Source organism: Candoia aspera, chromosome 2 (genome assembly GCF_035149785.1).
Source record: "Candoia aspera isolate rCanAsp1 chromosome 2, rCanAsp1.hap2, whole genome shotgun sequence".
Taxonomy (NCBI): domain Eukaryota; kingdom Metazoa; phylum Chordata; class Lepidosauria; order Squamata; family Boidae; genus Candoia; species Candoia aspera.
Genome location: NC_086154.1, coordinates 10607499 through 10627872, shown reverse-complemented (window position 1 = coordinate 10627872; position 20374 = coordinate 10607499). Strand labels below are relative to the sequence as shown.

Below are 20374 nucleotides of genomic sequence, written 5' to 3'. Positions count from 1 at the left end.
CAGATGTGTTGCATTACCATTACCCCAGCCAGCATGCCCAATGGAGAGGGATGCATTAGTTGAATTCTCACAACCAATGGCTTGCAATGGATTTCTGTCCTTGCAATAGGAAGTCACGTTCATTGCACAGCTTTGTTTTCGGTGCCCGTGTTTATTTTTTGGGGGGTGGGGAGCCTGAAAAAGAAGAATAGAGGGAAAAAGAACAGCCAGTGTTCCTTGCTGACACGGATCTTGTCCTTCAGGAAAAAAAATGTTCTCTTTCCTCTGGACCAAATCAAGGAGAAAAGGGACGTTCTCAGATGATAAATCTGTCACCGTCTCAAGGATGGGGCCCAAGCTGGCCTCCATGTTGACAGTTGCATGGGGTCAGGGGGAAAAAGCTATTTTTGCCTGGAGAGACCTGGAGGTGGGGCCGTGCCTTGTAACTTTGGGGAAGGTGGAATAAGGAAGGCTGCTGGGTGGCCCCCCTGCTTTGGGGAGGGGCAGGGTCTCCTCCTCCTCCCCAGCCCCCCTTTGAATGTGCTGGCATTTATATGCACCGGGAGGGGCCTTGCACAGCTGGCTTAGCAATGCTTTGGGCTGGGCTGTTGGTCTTCGCCCTCCTGGCTGTGGCCCTCCTGAGTCGGCGTCGTGGGGGGCTGGGCTGGCAAAGGGCACCGTGGGAGCTTCCAGGCCCTCCAGCCTTGCCCCTGGTCGGCAACCTCCACCACCTGTTCCACGCTGACCTGCCAGTCCACTTCCTCCAGTTAGCCCAGCACTATGGACCCATCTACCGCCTCCGATGTGGGAAGAAAGGTGAAATCCTTGAGTGTGTTGGCAGAACTGGGCTTGGGAGCTTTGCAGGGGCAGTAAACGGGTGGGGGTTGGGATCCAGTTAAAACCGATGTGTTTGTGGAGGTTTTTAATCTTCAAAAAAGAGTTGCGTGGTATTCCTGAGGCTGGTTTGTTTTCTTTTACAGCTGCTTGGCTTCCACGTGTGTTTTCAAAACTTTCTTCTTGTTTTCCAAAGGGCTTCCTCCCTTAGTTTTCCTCTTGGTTTTTAAAAAGTCTTTCTAGTGTGCCATTCTGGAACAGTGGGAAAACAAGATGATTTCCAGACTTTCCCCCCCCCCCCTTTTTGGTTGCTTACAGGCGTTAATTTTCCAGAATGGTGAGGCCTTGGTCACTTTTTTTTGATCTTGGTGGAGAAGGATCTGGAGGACTCTGAGCTGCAAGCAGAATGACTTTGTGCCCTTGGTTATCTTTAGAAGAGAAGATGGTGACGCACGGGGACGGTTTTGGGGTACATGGGGGGGGAAAGCAGACAATGGGGGGGAATTGTGGGGAAGCAGATTTCACCTAACCATGAAGAGAAACTTCCTAAAAAATGGAGGAAGTCTAAATAGTTCCTTCACTGGAGCTATTTAGGGACACAGAGTCCATGTGCTGAGCTGGCCCGTTCTACTGTTCAACAGCTCTTATCTCTTAGAGCAGTGTTTCTCAATCTCAGCCACTTTAAGAGGTGTGGACTTCAACTCCCAGAATTCTGCAGCCAGCCAGCATGGCTGGCTGCGGAATTCTGGGAGTTGGTCCATACATCTTAAAGTCGCCAAGGTTGAGAAACACTGACCTAGGATGATAATGCAGTGGTGGAAAAAATGTCCTGGCCTTGATAGAAGAGGGTGCTACAGCAGCAAAAATCTCAGGGCTGCAAGCGAGGTTGATGGCCTCCTAGCATGTGGTCCAAAAAATCAAGATGGCAGCCATGATGGCACAATCCAAGCTCCACCCATCTTTAATACATGGAGTTTCAACTGCACTGTGGGGCCTCCATCTTAACAGTTTTGACCGCACCCTGCGGACACTCCTGCTGCCCATGGCTGGCTGGGGAATTCTGGGAGTTGAAGTCCACACCTCTTAAAGTTGCTGAGGTTGAGAAACCCTGTCTTAGAGGATTCTCCCCACGGTCTTAGAATGGCCTAAGCAGCTGCTCAGAGGAGGGTGATGGAAAGCTCTCCTGCATTCCTGTTTTTCTCCAGCCTTGATGACCTTGGAAGGAGGCCAGGCTGGAAAAGGGCCAAACTCCTTGCTCTGTCACCAAAGAAGGCAGCTTAAAGCTCTTACCCTAGGTGCTCATTCCTTTTCCATCTGGCGTTTCCAGACTTGTGAAGCTTTAGGGATGTGCTTGTTTATTTTTGACATGGAGGGACATTTGATCATGTGAGCCTGTCTCCCAGTCTCATCTGATGCAAGTTAGGACAGGTTTCAGCATCTCCACTGGTATTGGAAATGATAACACTGCCTTTGTACTAGGGATTCCCTTCCAACCTCCAGTATCCTCAGCCAGCATGGCCAATTGTCAAGGATGCTGGGAGATGTTATCCAGTAACACTTAGAGCAGCGTTTTTCAACCCTGGCAGCTTTGACAGGTGTGGACTTCAACTTCCAGACTTCTTAGCAATGGCCCTGCTGGCTGGGGAATTCTGGGAGATGAAGTCCACAGCCCTTAAAGTGGCTAAAGTTGCAAAACACTGCCCTGGAGGGCCACACGTTTGCTGCCTTTGCTTCACTGCATTAATATGGCAGGTTTACAGGGCTGGCCCTAACCTTGGGCAGCATGAGGCAGCCTCCCCAGGGAGCAGATCAGGAGCAGGAGGCAGCCCAAAGCACACTTCAGACTTTTGGGCCCTGTGGCCCCCCTTGTAATCTTGAGATCATATGAAGGGTGCTCTCACCAGTGGCTGGGACTGTGGGTGCCATGATTTATTTTCCAGAAGGCATTGTGAGATAGCTGCCCACCATGTTTTCTGTCTCCCCCACTTCTCTTCCTTTCCTTTCCATGGACAGAGATGGGGGTGTTCTTCCCAGCAAAAAACTGGGCTTTTTATTTTCTAACAATGCTCCTGCAGGGCCCAGAAGAACGCTCAGAAAATGATGCCTTCTTGTGCTTAAGGCTTGACTTTGCAATATATTAGCTTCCAATTTTTAAAAAAGTAATCTGATTTTTGCAAAAAAACAACAACCAACCAGGTGGGGCACAGGGCATGATGGGTGCCACAGGAGACCCATATGGGAGCTCTGGTGCCCACGAACGGTGGGTTGGGCACCCAGACCTTAAAAAAGCTTATTTTCCTTAGGAGTCCTCTACAATATATTATATTTATTTATCTAATTTGTCCCCGCCCATCTCCTCCCATCGGGGGACTCTGGGCGGTTTACAACAATCGATTAAAAACAACAATCATAAAATACACAGTATAAAAATACAATAATAAACAATATAAATAAGAGTAAAGATAAAAAGTCCAAGTGGCGAAAGAATCTAAATGAATTGGGGGGCGATTTGGTTCCTGCTCATATCAGCAGCTTCATTTCATCAAGACAGCCCAATGTCTCTGGCTGGCCATGAGCCTGGCTTTAAAAAGCAAAATTAGGCATTGGTAGTTTAAAAACACACACAAGTCCCACTTTCGTGTTTAGCCGAGGCATGTGGAAATTAAATCTCTGTAGCCCAAGCATGGATCCTTCTTTCTAAGGGTTTTCAGTTCTTGCTTTAAAAATACTAATGAAAAAAGTCTCTCCCAAAATGGAGCTAAGGAAAGATTGGGGGCTTTGGGGTCTGGCTTTGAGAAAGAGACATTGTTTTTTAACTGTTCTTTCTTCTCCTTTTTCTGTCTTTCCCTTGGATGTCCCTGCTCAGTCGTGGTCGTGCTGAACAGCTCCGAATTAATTCGGGAGGCTTTGATGCGGAAATGGTCCGACTTCGCTGGACGGCCTCAAAGCTTTCTGGGTAACAGTTGCCCGGATTGTTTGCAACTCTGGTTAGGAACTGAGATCAAATCATGGCCTGTCAGCCACCTTGTTAGCCAACTCCAGTGAGATGGAGGATCACACATTGCACAGAAATGGGATTTGTTTGGCTGTGATTGTGGAAGAGACTGCACTTTGCTGGGTTCATCCAAGCCATAAACTATGCTTATGAGCCACCGTGCCTGGATTCACGCCATATATTATTTGTAAGCTGCCCAGAGTCGTGCATGAGGGGTGGCAGAGAAATCAATTAATTAATTAAATAAATAAATATAGGTCAGGATCACCGAACTTCCCAGCCCCAACCAGGTTTGAAGGCTTTCCAAAAGGCTGACAAAGAATAAGAAAGTTGGGGCATCCAAATTTTGGGGGACATGCTATTCTTACCCCCATTGCTTGGGGATGCCCATAGCGATTAATATCACCCACTCCTCAGAGTCTTCAGGATTTTTTGCAGGATTTTTCCAAGCAGGAAAACTTTAGGAATTTGTTTCCTTCTGTGGGCAGATGTGAGCTCCTGCCATTTTGCTACAGGTTATTTCTAACCTCTCCTTCCTACATCTTTTCTGCAGCCCACTTGATTTCAAACGGAGGCAAAGACCTCTCTCTGGGCAACTACACGCCAACTTGGCGCTTGCAACGCAAACTCACCCACGTTGCTTTCCAGCGCTGCCTGCGGGGAGACATGGAGCAGATTGTGCAGGACCAGGCTCAACACCTCTCCAAGGTGACCTTAAAGATGGGTCTGTTGACTTGATTTCCTTTCTGGTGTTCTTTTTGCATCCTGCTGAATCAAGGAAGACTCATAGTGGCTTATAGCCAGCCAGTAAAAACATAAAACTGATTAAAATGTCTGCAGAAAGCATCATTAGCATCAATGGTGTAGACCAGGATTTCCATGGAACCCTTGGGTTTCACAAGAAGTCACTAGGGGTTCCCTGGGAGATCACGATTAATTTAAAACATTATTTCAAATTCGGGCAACTTCACATTAAACAGGTAAGTTTCATTCTTTATTTTTAGTTTAAGAACACCGTTAATGCATATAGACAGGCCTGCACATGAAAGGAATATAATAATTTTGTAACTTCTGGCCTATATTTGAGCCTGAATGTGCACGGGTTCCCCGAGGCCTGAAAAATATTTCAAGGGCTCCTCCAGGGTCAAAAGGTTGAGAAAGGCTTGTGTAGACTTTAACACAAACAGAAAACCTTTATTGTGGCCAAAGATCAGCAAAAAACAATATAAAAAGGATATAGAATTATAAAACTATAATGTAAAAAGCAAAGGATGATAAAATGTGGGGGAAACAGGCACACAAGACCCATCATAGGGAATCCAGTCCTAAGTAAGAATAACATTAAAATATGGTAAAGATGTGTATTTTTACAAAAAATATATACAAAAAAATCATATATACATATACGAAAATTTATATATACATATACAAAAATATATAGAAGAAATTTATTTTATATACTGTATGTATGTATGTATATGAAAAGTAGTACAGAAATATAAATGCATAAAAGAAGTAAGTATAAAAGCAGTTGCCAAAGGCAGGTAGACTATACAGATGAATACAACACAGGATATTCAGGATAAATACAGGATAAAACAGGAACCCAACAGTTATGCTGAAATTAGAAAACAGCGACAACTAAGTCGTCACCAAATGCTCAAAGGAAGTTTTAAGCAGTTCTGGAAACATCAAGAGCAGTGTTTCTCAACCATGGCAACTTGAAGATGTGTGGACTTCAACTCCCAGAATTCCTCAGCCAGCCATGGGGAATTCTAGGAGTTGAAGTCCACACATCTTCAAGCTGCCAAGGTTGAGAAACACTGATCAAGAGGATGGTGCAAACCTCAATTCTAAAGAGATGTTGCTCCATCACATTGGAGTAAGGACTAAGAAACAGTGGCTCCTGGTTGTCCTTCCCCTTTCCGCAGTATACTGTTATTATGCCCATTTTGTATATAGGGAGACTGAGGATTAAATGAGGTGCTGAGAGATGGCTGTCCAGCCTCTACTTGAACGTACCCAGAGAAAGGGGATTGTGAAAAACTCCATTGTAAAGCTCTTCCTCTTAGGAAGTCTTTTCTACAGCACTGAAGACAAAGAGGGGCTAGTGAAAATGTCTTGCATTTCTAGCAAACCATGTAATTTTATTTTATATTTTTCTAGCAAACCATGTTGTTTTATTTTATATTTTTAAATAGGGGAAAGGTGTAAAATTTAATTCATTATCCTTTTCTGCATGCAGCATACATACACTGACCATATGTCCTTTTTCTTTATAAAGGACAGCCCTTTATTTCAGAAAGCTGGACTTTTGGTTTATTTAATTTAATTATTTATTTCCTTGGTTTTGCTCTTGAATTTTCCTGGGTAAAGCAAAGTTATAAACATAAACCATTTTTTAAAAAAAATCCTTATGAACCTCTTTCAGATTTGCCCCTTTTTCTGGTTGGTCCTTTATTTTTTCCAAGAAAATATGGTTCCTGCAAATATACTCAGCATAGGCAATAAGGTCTAGAGCCAACTGCATCGTTTCCTTTTCAAGGAAAGGAGTTATTTTCAAAATATTGGGTTTTGTACCCAACCCTGGCTTTTGCCAGCTCTCAGCACAATTCACTTGCATCCACTTTGGATTTATTTTATTTAAAAGACGTGTATGACCACCCATCTTAGAACGGCAACTTTGGGCAGCTCCCGAGAGTTATATAAAACCAAACATCATGCAAAAGATAAAAGCTACAAGCAATAAAAGCAGGAAGAAAGCAACCGATCGCCCTTGATGCAGCCAAAAGCGTTATCTTCCAACTCCGTCTTCATCATCCTGTCCAGCTGGGGAAGATCCAGCAATTTATGTTTTTCTGGAAAGGGTGGGGACCTGCTGAATGATATTTACAGTGGGGTGTGTGTGTGTGTGTGTGTGTGTGATATAAGGCATATTTCTCTCTTGTGCCTCCTTAACAGGTCTTCCATAGTTACAATGGGCAACCTGTGGATGTGGTCAACGACTTTTCCCTGCATGCCTGTTCGGTCGTCTCTACCCTGATTTTTGGGGCTGTGGTGAGTCCACCGAGCGGTTGCACAATTCCTCTGCTGACTCACCAGCAGCCTTGCCAGTGACGTGTCTTCTCCAAGCTATCTCTGTCTTTTCATCCATCGTAGGACATTTCCACCATAGAAGAAATGCATAACTGCATGATCAAGCTGGTAGAGAAATGGAGTGCCGCTTCTGTCCAAATTCTTGAGTTCTTTCCCATCTTCAGGGTAAGGGCTGGTTGGAGCTTTTTTTTTTTTTTTTGGTGCCTTCAAGTCAGTGTTGGCTCCTGGTGACAGCCTGGACCAGTCCCTGCAGTTTTCTTGGCAAGGTTTTTTTCAGACGTGGTTTGCCCTGGCCTCCTCCTTCCTGGGGCTGAGAGGGAGGGACTGGCCCAGGGACCCAGAGCTGATCTTCTACTGATGGAACTGCTTTGGGAAAAGGTCAAAATAGCCAATTTCACCCTTAGAAGCTGCAAGTAAAAGTTCTGTTAATCCCTCTCACGTCTGCTGACATTCTCATAGCAAAAACTAGGTGTTGAGGTCGACCTTTATTGGTAATGTCTCTCCTTCTCTTTCTCTTTCTCCTATCCCTCCTCCTTCTTCTGTCTTTGAGTCAGTGTTGACTCCTGGCCATTACCTGGACAAGTCCCTGCAGTTTTCTTGGCAAGATTTTGGAAGTGGTTTGCCATTGCCTGCTTCCTAGGGCTGAGAGAGAGTGACTGGCCCAAGGTCACCCAGCTGGCTTTGTACCTAAGGTGGGACTAGAACTCACGGTCTCCTGGTTTCTAGCCTGGGGCCTTCACCACTACACCAAATGGCCTCTTAAGCATTGTAGTGTGCAATACTTTGCCCAGCTCTGCAAGAGAGGCCTAGATTCTCATGCTTTGGGGAAACACAGGTTTACCTCAACGTAGGGAGCTGCAGCTTACGAAAGTGTCTGTCTTTTGGTAAAATGTGTTACTTGGAAAAGGTGCTACCAGATGCCTTCTGGTTTTTTGCCTCCATTGACAGCTACAACATGTTATATTTTATTTTATTTATTATTAAATTTCTCTGCCACCCATCTCATATACAGTGACTCTTGGTAACTAACGGTTTCTGAGCTGAGCTTGCTCAAGCAGGCAAAATATTCACAGCAAGGTTTTGCAGAGCGCTTTGTTAACATGGCTCTGTCAAGAGTTTTTCGGTATCCAAAGTAGGATTTCGTCAGATCAGTCCCAAGCAGTGTTTTTCAAACTTGGCAACATTAAGATGCGTGGACTTCAACTCCCAGAATTCCCCAGCCAGCTGGCTGGGGGATTCTGGAAGTTGAAGTCCACGCATCTTAAAGTTGCCAGGTTTGAAAAATACTGCTGCAAAGCATTGGGCGTGGTTTATTTGCCCTTTAGCTGACTATCCAAACAATTTAGATCTAAGGCTGATTTGCAACAATTTAGATCTGAGCTGGGGGCATCTGCCAGGGAGGAGTCAAAAAAGTCAAGATGGCAGACACAAATGCATGATGGAAGGCCTGCCCCTTTTACATCCACACATAAAATGGGGCAGCATTTCAATCATGCAGTCCAACCACTATCTTGACTTTTGTGATTGACAGAGACAGATAGGAAGACCACAAAAGTCAAGATAGTGGTTCAAGAGGATTTAGATAAACTTCCTACTTCTTGATACCATTATTTTCCATAATCCTTAGCAAACATGGCCAGCAGGAAGTTAAATGCCATCACATAGGGAGGAAACCAGATTGGGGAAAGCTATCTTAGATTGTAGTTCAGACCCTGGCATGTTGCGTGGCTTGCTATAATGTCAAAGAATATTCATGCACATCCAACTGCCGAAGGAGAATGATCAACCATTGAATGTTGGAAATTGTACAGTTCTGTGGACACAGAAAGGACATTTGGTGAGGAAGGGCCAATATTCCTAAAATATGAAAAGGGGATGGTCAAAGTGTCCATGGTGGCACGTCCAAAAAAGGGAAGGGAGGAAGAAAAGTAATAGGGAGGGTAAAAGTCCTGAGTGTTTATGCTGAAACCAACTTCATTCGGCTCCTCTGCTGCGCCCCAGGTCTTCCCCAACCCTACTTTGCGGCATCTGCTTTCCTGTGTCAAAAGCCGGGATGCCTTGATCCAAGGCCAGATGAAGAAACACCAGGTGAGATTGTGGAGAATGGCTAGATTAGGGTTATATAAGGTTAACCTTATTTCATGGAGGCCCATAGACAAGAGGAGGATATGAAAGGGGGGATCTATTAGTTCAGCATTTCTCAACCTCAGCAACTTTAAGACGAGTGGACGTCAACTCCCAGAATTCCCCAGCAGCCATGCTGTACTAGTTGAAGAGCAGGAATGATGAGATCTTCCAGTTCTACTACCATGCTAAAATGGGTCAGTATTTACCACAGGGATGGAGAAGGCATGTCTCTTCAGAGGCTGCTGGAGAACAATTCCTATCAACAGGGCCAGAGGCAAGGAGTTATTGGGACTAGGCCCTGAGCACTGGTTGATTGATCACTGATTGGATGAATAGATGGATGACATCAGCTCTGTCCTGCTGCATGTCGTCCTCCTTTCTTAGGAGTCACATAGCTCTTCTGAGGTCCAGGACATGTTGAATGACATGCTGCAGTTTCTGCGTGACCATGGCACTGGAAAATGGGGGGAGACTGGCCTCTTGCTGGATCATGTCCACATGGCCATTATTGACCTGCTCGTTGGAGGAACTGAGACCACAGCAACCTTGCTCACCTGGGCTATCGCCTTCCTGCTGCACCATCCAGAGGTAGGATGAACAGTTTGCTGGGGGGCATGGTTCCCTTAAATCAAAGTAGGTTCCCTCTCTTTGGGCCATGTTTTGGCTTTCTGTCAAAGGTCTTGTCCTGCTTCAAATCTTTCTTCTCTGTGCAGAGGTCACGGAAGATGGTCAAAGGTCTATGCCAGGATGGAAGAAGCCATGATCTTCCATTACATCTGTCATTATTCCTCACCACTTGTCATGATGGTGCTGCAGTGGGAGTTGGAGTCCAGCAAAATCTAAAGGGCCATAGTTTGCCTGTACCTGAAAGGGAAATTTTGTTGAATGTACAGGTAGTCCTTGCTTAATGACCACAATTGGGACTGGCAACCCCATTGCTAAGTAATGCGGTCATTAAGCGAGACATCACGTGACCACGACTTGTGATTTCACTGCCAGCTTCTCCACTGACTCTGATTGTTGGAAGCAGGCTGCAAAGCACACAAATGGCGATCATGTGACTGTGGGACGCTGCGACTGTTGTAAATGCGAGGACCGGTTGTAAAGTTACTTTTCAGTACTGTCGTAACTTTGAATGGTTGTTAAACAGGGCAGTTGTTAAATGAGGACTACCTGTACTCCCTTCTTTAACTGCTTCCCTGATAATAGCCATCTCTCTCTCTCTCTCTTTTTTCTTTTTGTTTAATTTGTCCAGCAAGGGAAAGCAACAGCCAAAGGAGAGCCCTTCTCCTTTTTTTTTCTTTTCCATTTCTTTGTGTTCTTAACTCAGTAGTCACATTCAACACGTTCTACAGTCTATGCCCTTTAATGACACTCCCTTGACTTTTTGTTTAGAAAAATGCCCCAATCAATTCTCTTGGAAGAGCCAAACAGTCCCACGAGGATATGTGCTGTTTATTTAATTAAAAAATACTTTAACATAAGCAAAATCCAAATTGATCCAAACCCTTTATCTGTTTTAAATTTTCACAGTCCAAACTCTTAGCAAGCTTTTTGCTGTAGATTATTTTTAGACCTTTGTACTTACTTCTTTCTGTTTCCCTTTATTCATGCCCTGGGTTGTAAGAAAACTTACCAGGAGTCTAATTACTCTGCTGCTCCGAAGATCTCTGTAGCTTTTAAATAATTATAATGCAAATTTTAGAAAGTGGAGTTAGGTCAGACCCAGTGTCCATTACAGGCTCCACTGAGGCTGTGAGCACCATCTCTCTCCCTCGGCTCCTGGTGCTCTTACTCATGAGTCGCCTGCAGGGTTTCTACAGGCTTCCTCAAGGGGAGCTGCCTTCCGAAGCACATGTGGGCAATGTCTTCAGCTTCTCCTTATTCGAAGAAGCTCTGTTGGTCCAAGCTCACTGCCTGGTCGGTCCTCCGCCTCAGTGTCATCCCTGCTCTCTGAGGATGTGTCAGTCAGCCGTTTTCTCCACCCAGAAGCTCTCAACGATTCTTTCTTTTTTACCTATTTGCTTTTACAGGTAGTCCTTGCTTAATTACCACAATTGGGACTGGCAACTCTGTCACTAAGCAATGTGGTCATTAAGCAAGACATCACCTGACCACCCTGCTTAGCAACAGCACTTCTGGCAGTCCCCATTGCTGTTGTTAAGCAAATCCCACCCGATCATTAGGCGAGGACCTATCCTGATCCAAACCATTCCCAGCTTGGTCTCTCCCAGCCCCGAGCCTCAGTTCTTCCAAGGTAAGGGACTGCCTCCCCTTCAACTCCCCCCCCCACCTATTTCCCCCCCCCCATCTCTGCCCTTTTGGCTGCCCTGCACAGCGGCATTCCTCAGTGGCAGCGTTGGGGCTGAAGTATGGGTGCCAGGGCTTCAGCAGTCCCAGTCTGCCACCACTGTCCATGCGCCTCTATTTCAGCCCCGGTGCCACTGGTGCTACCACTGCAGCCCAGGAGTACCATCTCAAGCCCCACACGGTGAAGCCCCCCCACCCCAGCTGCCACCAGCTGACCCTCGCCGTCTTCTTCCTCCAGCTGGCCCTTCACGAGGCAGCTGCGGCCTCAGGAAGGCCTTGGGAGGCTTCAGGCCTTGTGTGGCCTGCAGCTGCCTGGTGAAAGGCCAGGTTGGGCACACCTTGCCAGCAGTGGAAGGAAGAAGACAGAGAAGGTCACCTGTGGCAGGCAGGGGTGGTGGAGCACAGGGCGGCCAAAAGGGCAGAGTTGGGGGGAGGAGATAGGCAGGTGGGGGGAGTTGAAGCACATGCTGCAGTTATAAATGCAGGTGGGCTGCCAAGCACCAGAATTTCGACCACGTGACCGCGGGGGCGCTGCAATGGCTGTAATTTCAAGGACTGGGCGTAAGAACCATTCGTTCAGCACCGTCATAACTTTGAACAGCCATTGAATGGTCATTTAGCGAGGACTGCCTGTATTCTTTCTTCCCACCGTGTTTCTTCTTTCTCTGCCACTCCAGATTCAGGAGCGGATCCACCAAGAGTTAACCACAGTCATTGGATTCCACCGTGATCCGATCTATAGCGATCAGGCGCAGCTGCCTTACCTCCGGGCCACCATCTGGGAGACCTTGCGCCTGCGCCCATCAGCACCCCTGGCTCTGCCCCACATGACCATCCGTAACACCAGGTAACAGGTTTTGAGAAGCCCCCCCATGAATCTGTGCTTGAGGAAGGGGATCCTGGTTCCCTTCCTCCTGCATGATGGAGTTTTTAAAGGTTAATAAAAGAACTCCAAGCAGCAAACACCAATCTTGCAGGGTAGAAGCATGAACCAAAAAAGGAACTTGCACATTCAGCTTAATTACGTTCAGAAATAAATTCAGTCTTCACACTGTAGTTAGGTGAAGAAAAATAGAGATAGCTTACTTTTATTCAGTAGATCTGGATACAGGTAGGTTCATAGTTTGTTGTTGTTTATTCGTTTAGTCGCTTCCGACTCTTCGTGACTTCATGGACCAGCCCACGCCAGAGCTTCCTGTCGGTCGTCAACACCCTCAGCTCCCCCAGGGATGAGTCCGTCACCTCTAGAATATCATCCATCCATCTTGCCCTTGGTCGGCCCCTCTTCCTTTTGCCTTCCACTCTCCCTAGCATCAGCATCTTCTCCAGGGTGTCCTGTCTTCTCATTATGTGGCCAAAGTATTTCAGTTTTGCCTTTAATATCATTCCCTCAAGTGAGCAGTCTGGCTTTATTTCCTCGAGGATGGACTGGTTGGATCTTCTTGCAGTCCAAGGCACTCTCAGAATTTTCCTCCAACACCACAGTTCAAAAGCATCAATCTTCCTTCGCTCAGCCTTCCTTATGGTCCAGCTCTCGCAGCCATATGTTACTACAGGGAACACCATTGCTTTAACTATGCGGGCCTTTGTTGTCAGTGTGATGTCTCTGCTCTTAACTATTTTATCGAGATTTGTCATTGCTCTTCTTCCAAGGATTAAGCGTCTTCTGATTTCCTGACTGCAGTCAGCATCTGCAGTAATCTTTGCACCTAGGAATACAAAGTCTTTCACTGCTTCTACATTTTCTCCCTCTATTTGCCAGTTATCAATCAAGCTGGTTGCCATAATCTTGGTTTTTTTGAGGTTTAGCTGCAAACCAGCTTTTGCACTTTCTTCTTTCACCTTCATCATAAGGCTCCTCAGTTCCTCTTCACTTTCAGCCATCAAAGTGGTATCATCTGCATATCTGAGATTGTTAATGTTTCTTCCAGAGATTTTAACTCCAGCCTTGGATTCCTCAAGGCCAGCTTGTCGCATGATGTGTTCTGCATACAAGTTGAATAGGTAGGGTGAGAGTATACAGCCCTGCCGTACTCCTTTCCCAATCTTAAACCAGTCCGTTGTTCCGTGGTCTGTTCTTACTGTTGCTACTTGGTCGTTATACAGATTCTTCAGGAGGCATACAAGATGACTTGGTATCCCCATACCACTAAGAACTTGCCACAATTTGTTATGGTCCACACAGTCAAAGGCTTTAGAATAGTCAATAAAACAGAAATAGATGTTTTTCTGAAACTCCCTGGCTTTTTCCATTATCCAGCGGATGTTGGCAATTTGGTCTCTAGTTCCTCTGCCTTTTCTAAACCCAGCTTGTACATCTGGCAATTCTCGCTCCATGAACTGCTGAAGTCTACCTTGCAGGATCTTGAGCATTACCTTACTGGCATGTGAAATGAGTGCCACTGTTCGATAGTTTGAACATTCTTTAGTGTTTCCCTTTTTTGGTATGGGGATATAAGTTGATTTTTTCCAGTCTGATGGCCATTCTTGTGTTTTCCAAATTTGCTGGCATATAGCATGCATTACCTTGACAGCATCATCTTGCAAGATTTTGAACAGTTCAGCTGGGATGCCGTCGTCTCCTGTTGCCTTGTTATTAGCAATGCTTCTTAAGGCCCACTCAACCTCACTCTTCAGGATGTCTGGCTCTAGCTCACCGACCACACTGTCAAAGCTATCCCCGATATTGTTATCCTTCCTATACAGGTCTTCTGTATATTCTTGCCACCTTTTCTTGATCTCTTCTTCTTCTGTTAGGTCCTTGCCATCTTTGTTTTTGATCATATCCATTTTGGCCTGGAATTTACCTCCAATGTTTCTAATTTTCTGGAAGAGGTCTCTTGTCCTTCCTATTCTATTGTCTTCTTCCACTTCCGCGCATTGCTTGTTTAAAAATAATTCCTTATCTCTTCTGGCTAACCTCTGGAATTTTGCATTTAATTGGGCATATCTCCCCCTATCACTGTTGCCTTTTGCTTTCCTTCTTTCTTGGGCTACTTCTAGTGTCTCAGCAGACAGCCATTTTGCCTTCTTGGTTTTCTCTTTCTTTGGGATGTATTTTGTTGCCGCCTCCTGAACAATGCTGCCAACTTCTGTCCAGAGTTCTTCCGGGACCCTATCTACTAAGTCCAGTCCCTTAAATCGATTCTTCACCTCCACTGCATATTCCTTAGGAATATTAGTGAGCTCATATCTAGCTGATCTGTGGGTCTTCCCTAATCTCTTTAGTCTGATCCTAAATTGTGCAAGAAGAGGTTCGTGATCTGAACTACAGTCAGCTCCAGGCCTTGTTTTTACCGACTGTACAGATGTCCGCCACCTTTGGCTGCAAAGGATGTAATCAATCTGATTTCGGTGTTGTCCATCTGGTGAAGTCCATGTATAAAGCCGTCTCTTAGGTTGTTGGAAGAGAGTGTTTGTTATGCAGAGTGAATTGTCTTGGCAAAATTCTATCAGCCTGTGTCCTGCTTCGTTTTGTTCTCCCAGGCCATACTTACCTGTAATTCGAGGTGTCATTTGACTGCCCACCTTAGCATTCCAGTCTCCTGTGATGAAAATAACATCTCTTTTAGGCGTGTTGTCCAGTAGGTGCTGCAGATCCTCATAGAACTGCTCTACTTCAGCTTCTTCAGCATCTGTGGTTGGGGCATATATTTGGATCACTGTGATGTTAGATGGCTTGCCCTGAATTCGAATTGAGATCATTCTGTCGTTTTTTGGGTTGTATCCAAGCACTGCTTTAGCCACTTTATTATTAATTATGAAGGCTACTCCATTTCTTCTGTGGTCCTCTTGTCCACAGTAGTAGATCTGGTGGTCATTTGATGTGAAGTGGCCCATTCCAGTCCATTTCAGTTCACTGACGCCCAGAATGTCTATCTTTAATCTTGACATCTCACCAATAACCACATCCAATTTGCCCTGGCTCATAGATCTTACATTCCAGGTTCCAATGGTGTGTTGATCCTTAGAACATCGGATTCGCCGTTCACCACCAGCACCGTCGGCCGCTAGCCGTCCTTTCGGCTTTGAGCTAGCTGCGTCATCACGTCTGGGGCTAGTTGAGCTCATCCTCTGTTCCTCCCCAGTAGCATTTTGACCATCTTCCGACCTGGGGGTCTCATCTTCCGATGGTATACCGACATATCTCTGGTTGTACTGATCCATTTAGTTTTCACGGCAAGAATACTGAGGTGGGTTGCCATTACCTTCCCCAGGGATCGCATTTAGTCTGACCTCTCTGTCATGACCTTCCCGTCTTGGGTGGCCCTTCACGGTTTAGCTCATGGCATCATTGAGGTGCTCAAGCTCCAGCACCACGACAAGGTAACGATCCTTTGCTGATGAGGTTCATAGTAGAAAGCACTTAATCATCACTGGTTCTTTGTAGACACTTTCTATAGGGCGAGAGCTGCATCCTGCAGCAGCTCCTGCTTGCAGGTCTGCCAGAAGGGTAATGGAGATTGTTGATCCCCAAGCCCAAGAAGGAGGAGGAGGTGGAAATCAGGTGACCCGTGTGACATCCCACAAGTACAACAGAGATGTGTTTACTAGAGAGACCCCCTTATGCTTATGAGACAATGCTGAGTTGACCCCTGATAATTCCAACACTGCATTCTGCCAGGCGCTTGTTCTACCACATCCCTGCCTTCTGGATATCCAGGATATCCTGCTTGGCCAACAGTCAAAAGCATCAAGCTGGTGGCATCAAGTTTTTTTTTTGCTTAAAAACCTTGAGTGCCATTAGCCAGAACGTGGGGAAAGACACCAAGTGAGGGTGAAACAGGTCTGAGCACAGCTCAGAGACTCCCAAAGAAAACATTTGTATCTGGTTATTCCATTTTTTGCTTGTTTTAGGGTTATTGTTTAGCGAGGCACATTGATGCTCTTGATGAAAGGAGGGGGGCTGAGGATTCTTATCATTCAGCTGCAGATGTACCTTTTCCCATCCCTGGAGTATGCATGGGCAGATGTCTCTTCCATGGGCAATAGCAGTGGGGTCCAAGGGGAACAAGTAACACTCTGTCCATGATGACCTCATGATACACACACTGTCATTTTGACATCATTGCGGCTTCCCCTGGATGCCTGCAATCCCACCAAGGTGTGGCTGTCCAGAGGATGCAGCCAGGGTGGTGCAAAATCTCTTCCAAGGTATATAGGCATCCCTAACAAGCCACAATAATGTCAGAATGATGAACATGCGTCAGATCGTCATCACTCAAATGACCCAAATGTGGGCTTGCATCATGATCTCCAACGCAAGACTATAAGTTGTCTTATTTCAATGGTGACCTCAGGACACCGGATCATCATCCCCCTATGGGATAGGCCTCTTTTTCTCCTTGTGTTGGTTTTATGCGTCAAGAGGGCCCAAATAGGGCTACTGATTTCTCTCCCATCTGAAACCCCATTGCAAAGCCATATAGACTAGCTTTGTTTTCAGCCATACCACTTCAGGTCAGATATAGTAGAGGATTCCACATTTTAAAATGCCCCCTTTATTAAACCAACATTCATTTGCTTAGGTCAGACTTCTCCAAACTGGTGTCTTTCAGAAGTGCTGACCCCACACCTTTTTTTTTCATGTTTATTTTTTAGGAATTTTCCTACCCTGAGCTCTTTTCATATGAAGTCAGGAATGAGACTCCTTAACAGTAGATAATAAATTAGGTAGAAACAAAGAAGGGAGGTTGGTTCTTATGATACAGTGCAGGGAAGAAGCTGGAAGTGGGAGGCATAGGAGATTGAGAACTTCTCCGATAGGCAGTGAAGTTGCCCAGGATCATCCTGGAAAGCAGAACAATTTTAAGATTGAATGTCAGTAGCATTTCCACAAAAATGGTACTGAGATATCTCTCCTTTATGGAGAAGGAGGTGGTTAATGGTCAGGTTCCAAAATAGGCTGGGCCTCTCTGTGACACCTCTGAGCCACCACTTGCCTGTCCTTTGTGGCTTCTCCTTAGGTGTGTGGTAGAATCTTCAGTGAATTCATGTGCACCATGACTTCATTTGCGATGTGTCACAAAACTGATGATGTCGCTGCTCTCCTCGGATGCCCACGGTTAGGGCAAGTGAGGGGAACAAATTACACCTCTGAAGCCTTGCTGATATAATTTTGTCTCTTTTTTCCTCCCCCTCTCATGCCCTCTCCCAAGTCTGTCTGGTTTTACCATCCCTAAGGGCACGACAGTCATTCCTAATCTTTATGGGGCCCATCACGATGAGACCAAGTGGCACCATCCTCTGGAGTTTAGGCCAGGTATTCCTATGTGCAAGTGTGTGTCTATGTGCATGTGTGTGTGTGAGAGAGAAAGACTGAGTTCCTAAAACACACTAAGCCAGCCTTTCTCAACTTTTTGACCCCTGAGGAACCCTTGAAATATTTTTCAGGCCTCAGGGAACCCCTGCACACTCAGGCTCAAACATAGGCCAGAAGTTACAAAATTATTCCATTTGTTTCATGGGTAGGCCTGCGTATATGCATTAACAGTGTTCTTAAACTGAAAATAAAGAATGCAAGTTACCTCTTTAAGGTGAAGTTGCCCGAATTTGAAATAATTATTTAAATAAATCATGATCTCCCAGGGAGCTCCTAGTGACATCTCATGGAACCCTGGTTGAGAAACCCTGCATTAAGCCATAATGAAGTTTCCTTGGCTTTGGCTTAGTGCAGAGTTTCTCAACCTTGGCAACTTTAAGAGGGGTGGACTTCAACTCCCAGAAATCCCCAGCCAGTTAAGGTCCATCCCTCTTAAAGTTGCCAAGGTTGAGAAACACCGGCTTAGTGTGTTGCACAAACCCAGCCTATTATGCCGTATTCAGTAAGGAAACCATAGTCTAGTGCAATGTATAAACCTGGCCACAGAGCAGGAGACACAGATTGGGGAAGAAATCACTGTGGATTTTATGTCACGTTTTAGATATACACGTATTTGAGTAATAGAGCAGAGAAAGAGAAAAGTTGGGTTCACGCATCATGCTAAGCCATAATGTGATTTGACTTTGGCTTAGCAAGGCTATGGGAACAAAGTTCCAAGTAGCTTGAAGCTATGATTTGATGTTATGATTTGATGTGAGGCGTGAACAGGAATACATGGCTTATTCCTGGTTTGTTTGTTTGTTATTTATTTATTTATTTATTTAATTTTTCTATCCTGCCTTTATTATTTTTATAAATACCTCAAGGCGGCTAACATACCTAATATTCCCTCCTCCTCCTGTTTTCCCCACAACAACAACCCTGTGAGGTGAGTTGGGCTGAGAGAGAGTGACCGGCCCAAGGTCACCCAGCTGGTTTTCATGCCTAAGGCGGGACTAGAACTCTCCTACCACGCCTGATTGGCTCTTGGGCTGAGAGAGAGGACTGGCCCAAAGTCACCCAGCCGGTTTTCATGCCTAAGGCGGGACTAGAACTCTCCTACCACGCCTGATTGGCTCTTGGGCTGAGAGAGAGGGACCGGCCCAAGGTCACCCAGCCAGTTTTCATGCCTAAGGCGGGACTAGAACTCTCAGTCTCCTGGTTTCTAGCCCAGCACCTTAATGGCTAGACCAAACCTCTAACGTGGTGTTTCCCAACCTTGGCAACTTTAAGATGTGCGGAAAGGATTTCTTTCCTTCCTTGCTAATCTGACTGATCTCTTTCTTCTGCCCAGAGAGATTCCTGGAGGGTGAAGCTTCTGCTGATGCCCAACGGCACCTGCTGCCATTCAGCTGTGGGGCACGGGTGTGCCTGGGGGAAGCCTTAGCCCGCATGGAGTCGTTCCTCTTCCTCGCTTACATCCTGCGAGATTTCCAACTCTTGCCCCCGCCAGCCGGATGCCTTCCTGACCTCAAAGGATCCTTTCAATTTCTTGTACATTGCAAGCCCTTCCTGGTGCGGTTGGTGCCCCGGGCGGGGGCCGCAGAGCCTGCAAAATGAGGCCTTTGCATGGCCGGGAAGTGGAAATCACCCCATCGTCTTGGATCCCCCTCCCTTAATCCCCTTGGCAAGCCCTCAGCTTTCACCGATGTAACCAGTCACGCATGGAGTTTTCGGATAGGCTTAAACTATGGGTAGTCCTCATTTAGTGACTGCCTTGTTTAGCAACCATTTGCAGTTATGACGGTGATGAAAAAGTGATCCGGATGGCTCCCACCTTGACGCCATTCAGAAAGCCACTGAGGACCTGGCTGTTCTCCCAGGCTTTGAGACAGTGTGATGCTGGGGCTTCTATTGTTGTTGTTTGATGTGTTTGATTTTGGCCTGCTCGTGATCCCTTTTTGCTTTTTGTATTTTTTTTTCTTACTTTTTAAGTCAGCCAGAGTTGGTGGGAGTTGGATGGCCTCTAAATAAAACAAACAAATAAACAAAAGAATCCTGGGAGGAGGAGGAGGAGGTTCTTAATGCCCCTTTGATGCCCCCTCGATGCTTCTTAATGCCCGCTGCTAACCGTGGTGCAAAGTCCTGGGGATAATCTGAAATGTTGCTCTGATGCCATTTCATTGCTGATCACTCTTTAAATCTTCTGGGGCTGGTGTGTGCGGATGAAAGAGTGAGCAAGCTTTCTATTCCTGTAAATAAATAGAAACCTAGGCCTCTTTGGGAGTTGTGGCACCACTGGGGGCTATGGAAGGATAAGCATTCAGTTTTACGCCATTTCAGCACAAGCCCTGCCCTTTAAGGCCTGGGTTGAGTCACTGCAGGCATGAACGAAAGCGGGAGAGCTTGTGTGGTGACAGCGGTGATGCTGCTGTGGTCGTTTCGACAAAAGCCTCCCATCCTATGGATCCCCTCTGATTCATTATCTGGATGTGCGCAAGAGAAGGTAGACGGAATTCATGAAGTTTCCTTACTTCGGATCGCTGTAACTCCACCCAGCAGACTAGCTGAGGGCTGCAGTTTTGAAATGCGTGCGCTCCGTAAAGCCGGATCCCGCATCAACTTCTGCTCCATTCTTGTTGCGCTGGTGCCGTTGGGGGATGGTTTCGCACTGGCTGGTGACGGTCAGAAAGGGGAAGGGCAGAAAATCTAGAGGTTTAACCAACTGCTTT

General features: G+C 46.0%; 1 protein-coding gene across 1 annotated transcript; it reads left to right on the top strand.

The window, feature by feature from the left end:
• The first annotated feature begins 568 nt into the window (after positions 1-568).
• On the top strand, positions 569-19574 carry LOC134492122 (steroid 21-hydroxylase). The gene is made up of 10 exons (XM_063296289.1): positions 569-795; positions 3680-3769; positions 4362-4516; positions 6770-6865; positions 6968-7069; positions 8906-8992; positions 9416-9619; positions 12019-12188; positions 17500-17603; positions 18997-19574. The coding sequence occupies exons 1-10, from the start codon at positions 570-572 to the stop codon at positions 19260-19262; spliced, it is 1500 nt and encodes a 499-aa protein (XP_063152359.1). The 5' UTR covers position 569; the 3' UTR covers positions 19263-19574.
• The last annotated feature ends 800 nt before the right edge of the window (positions 19575-20374 follow it).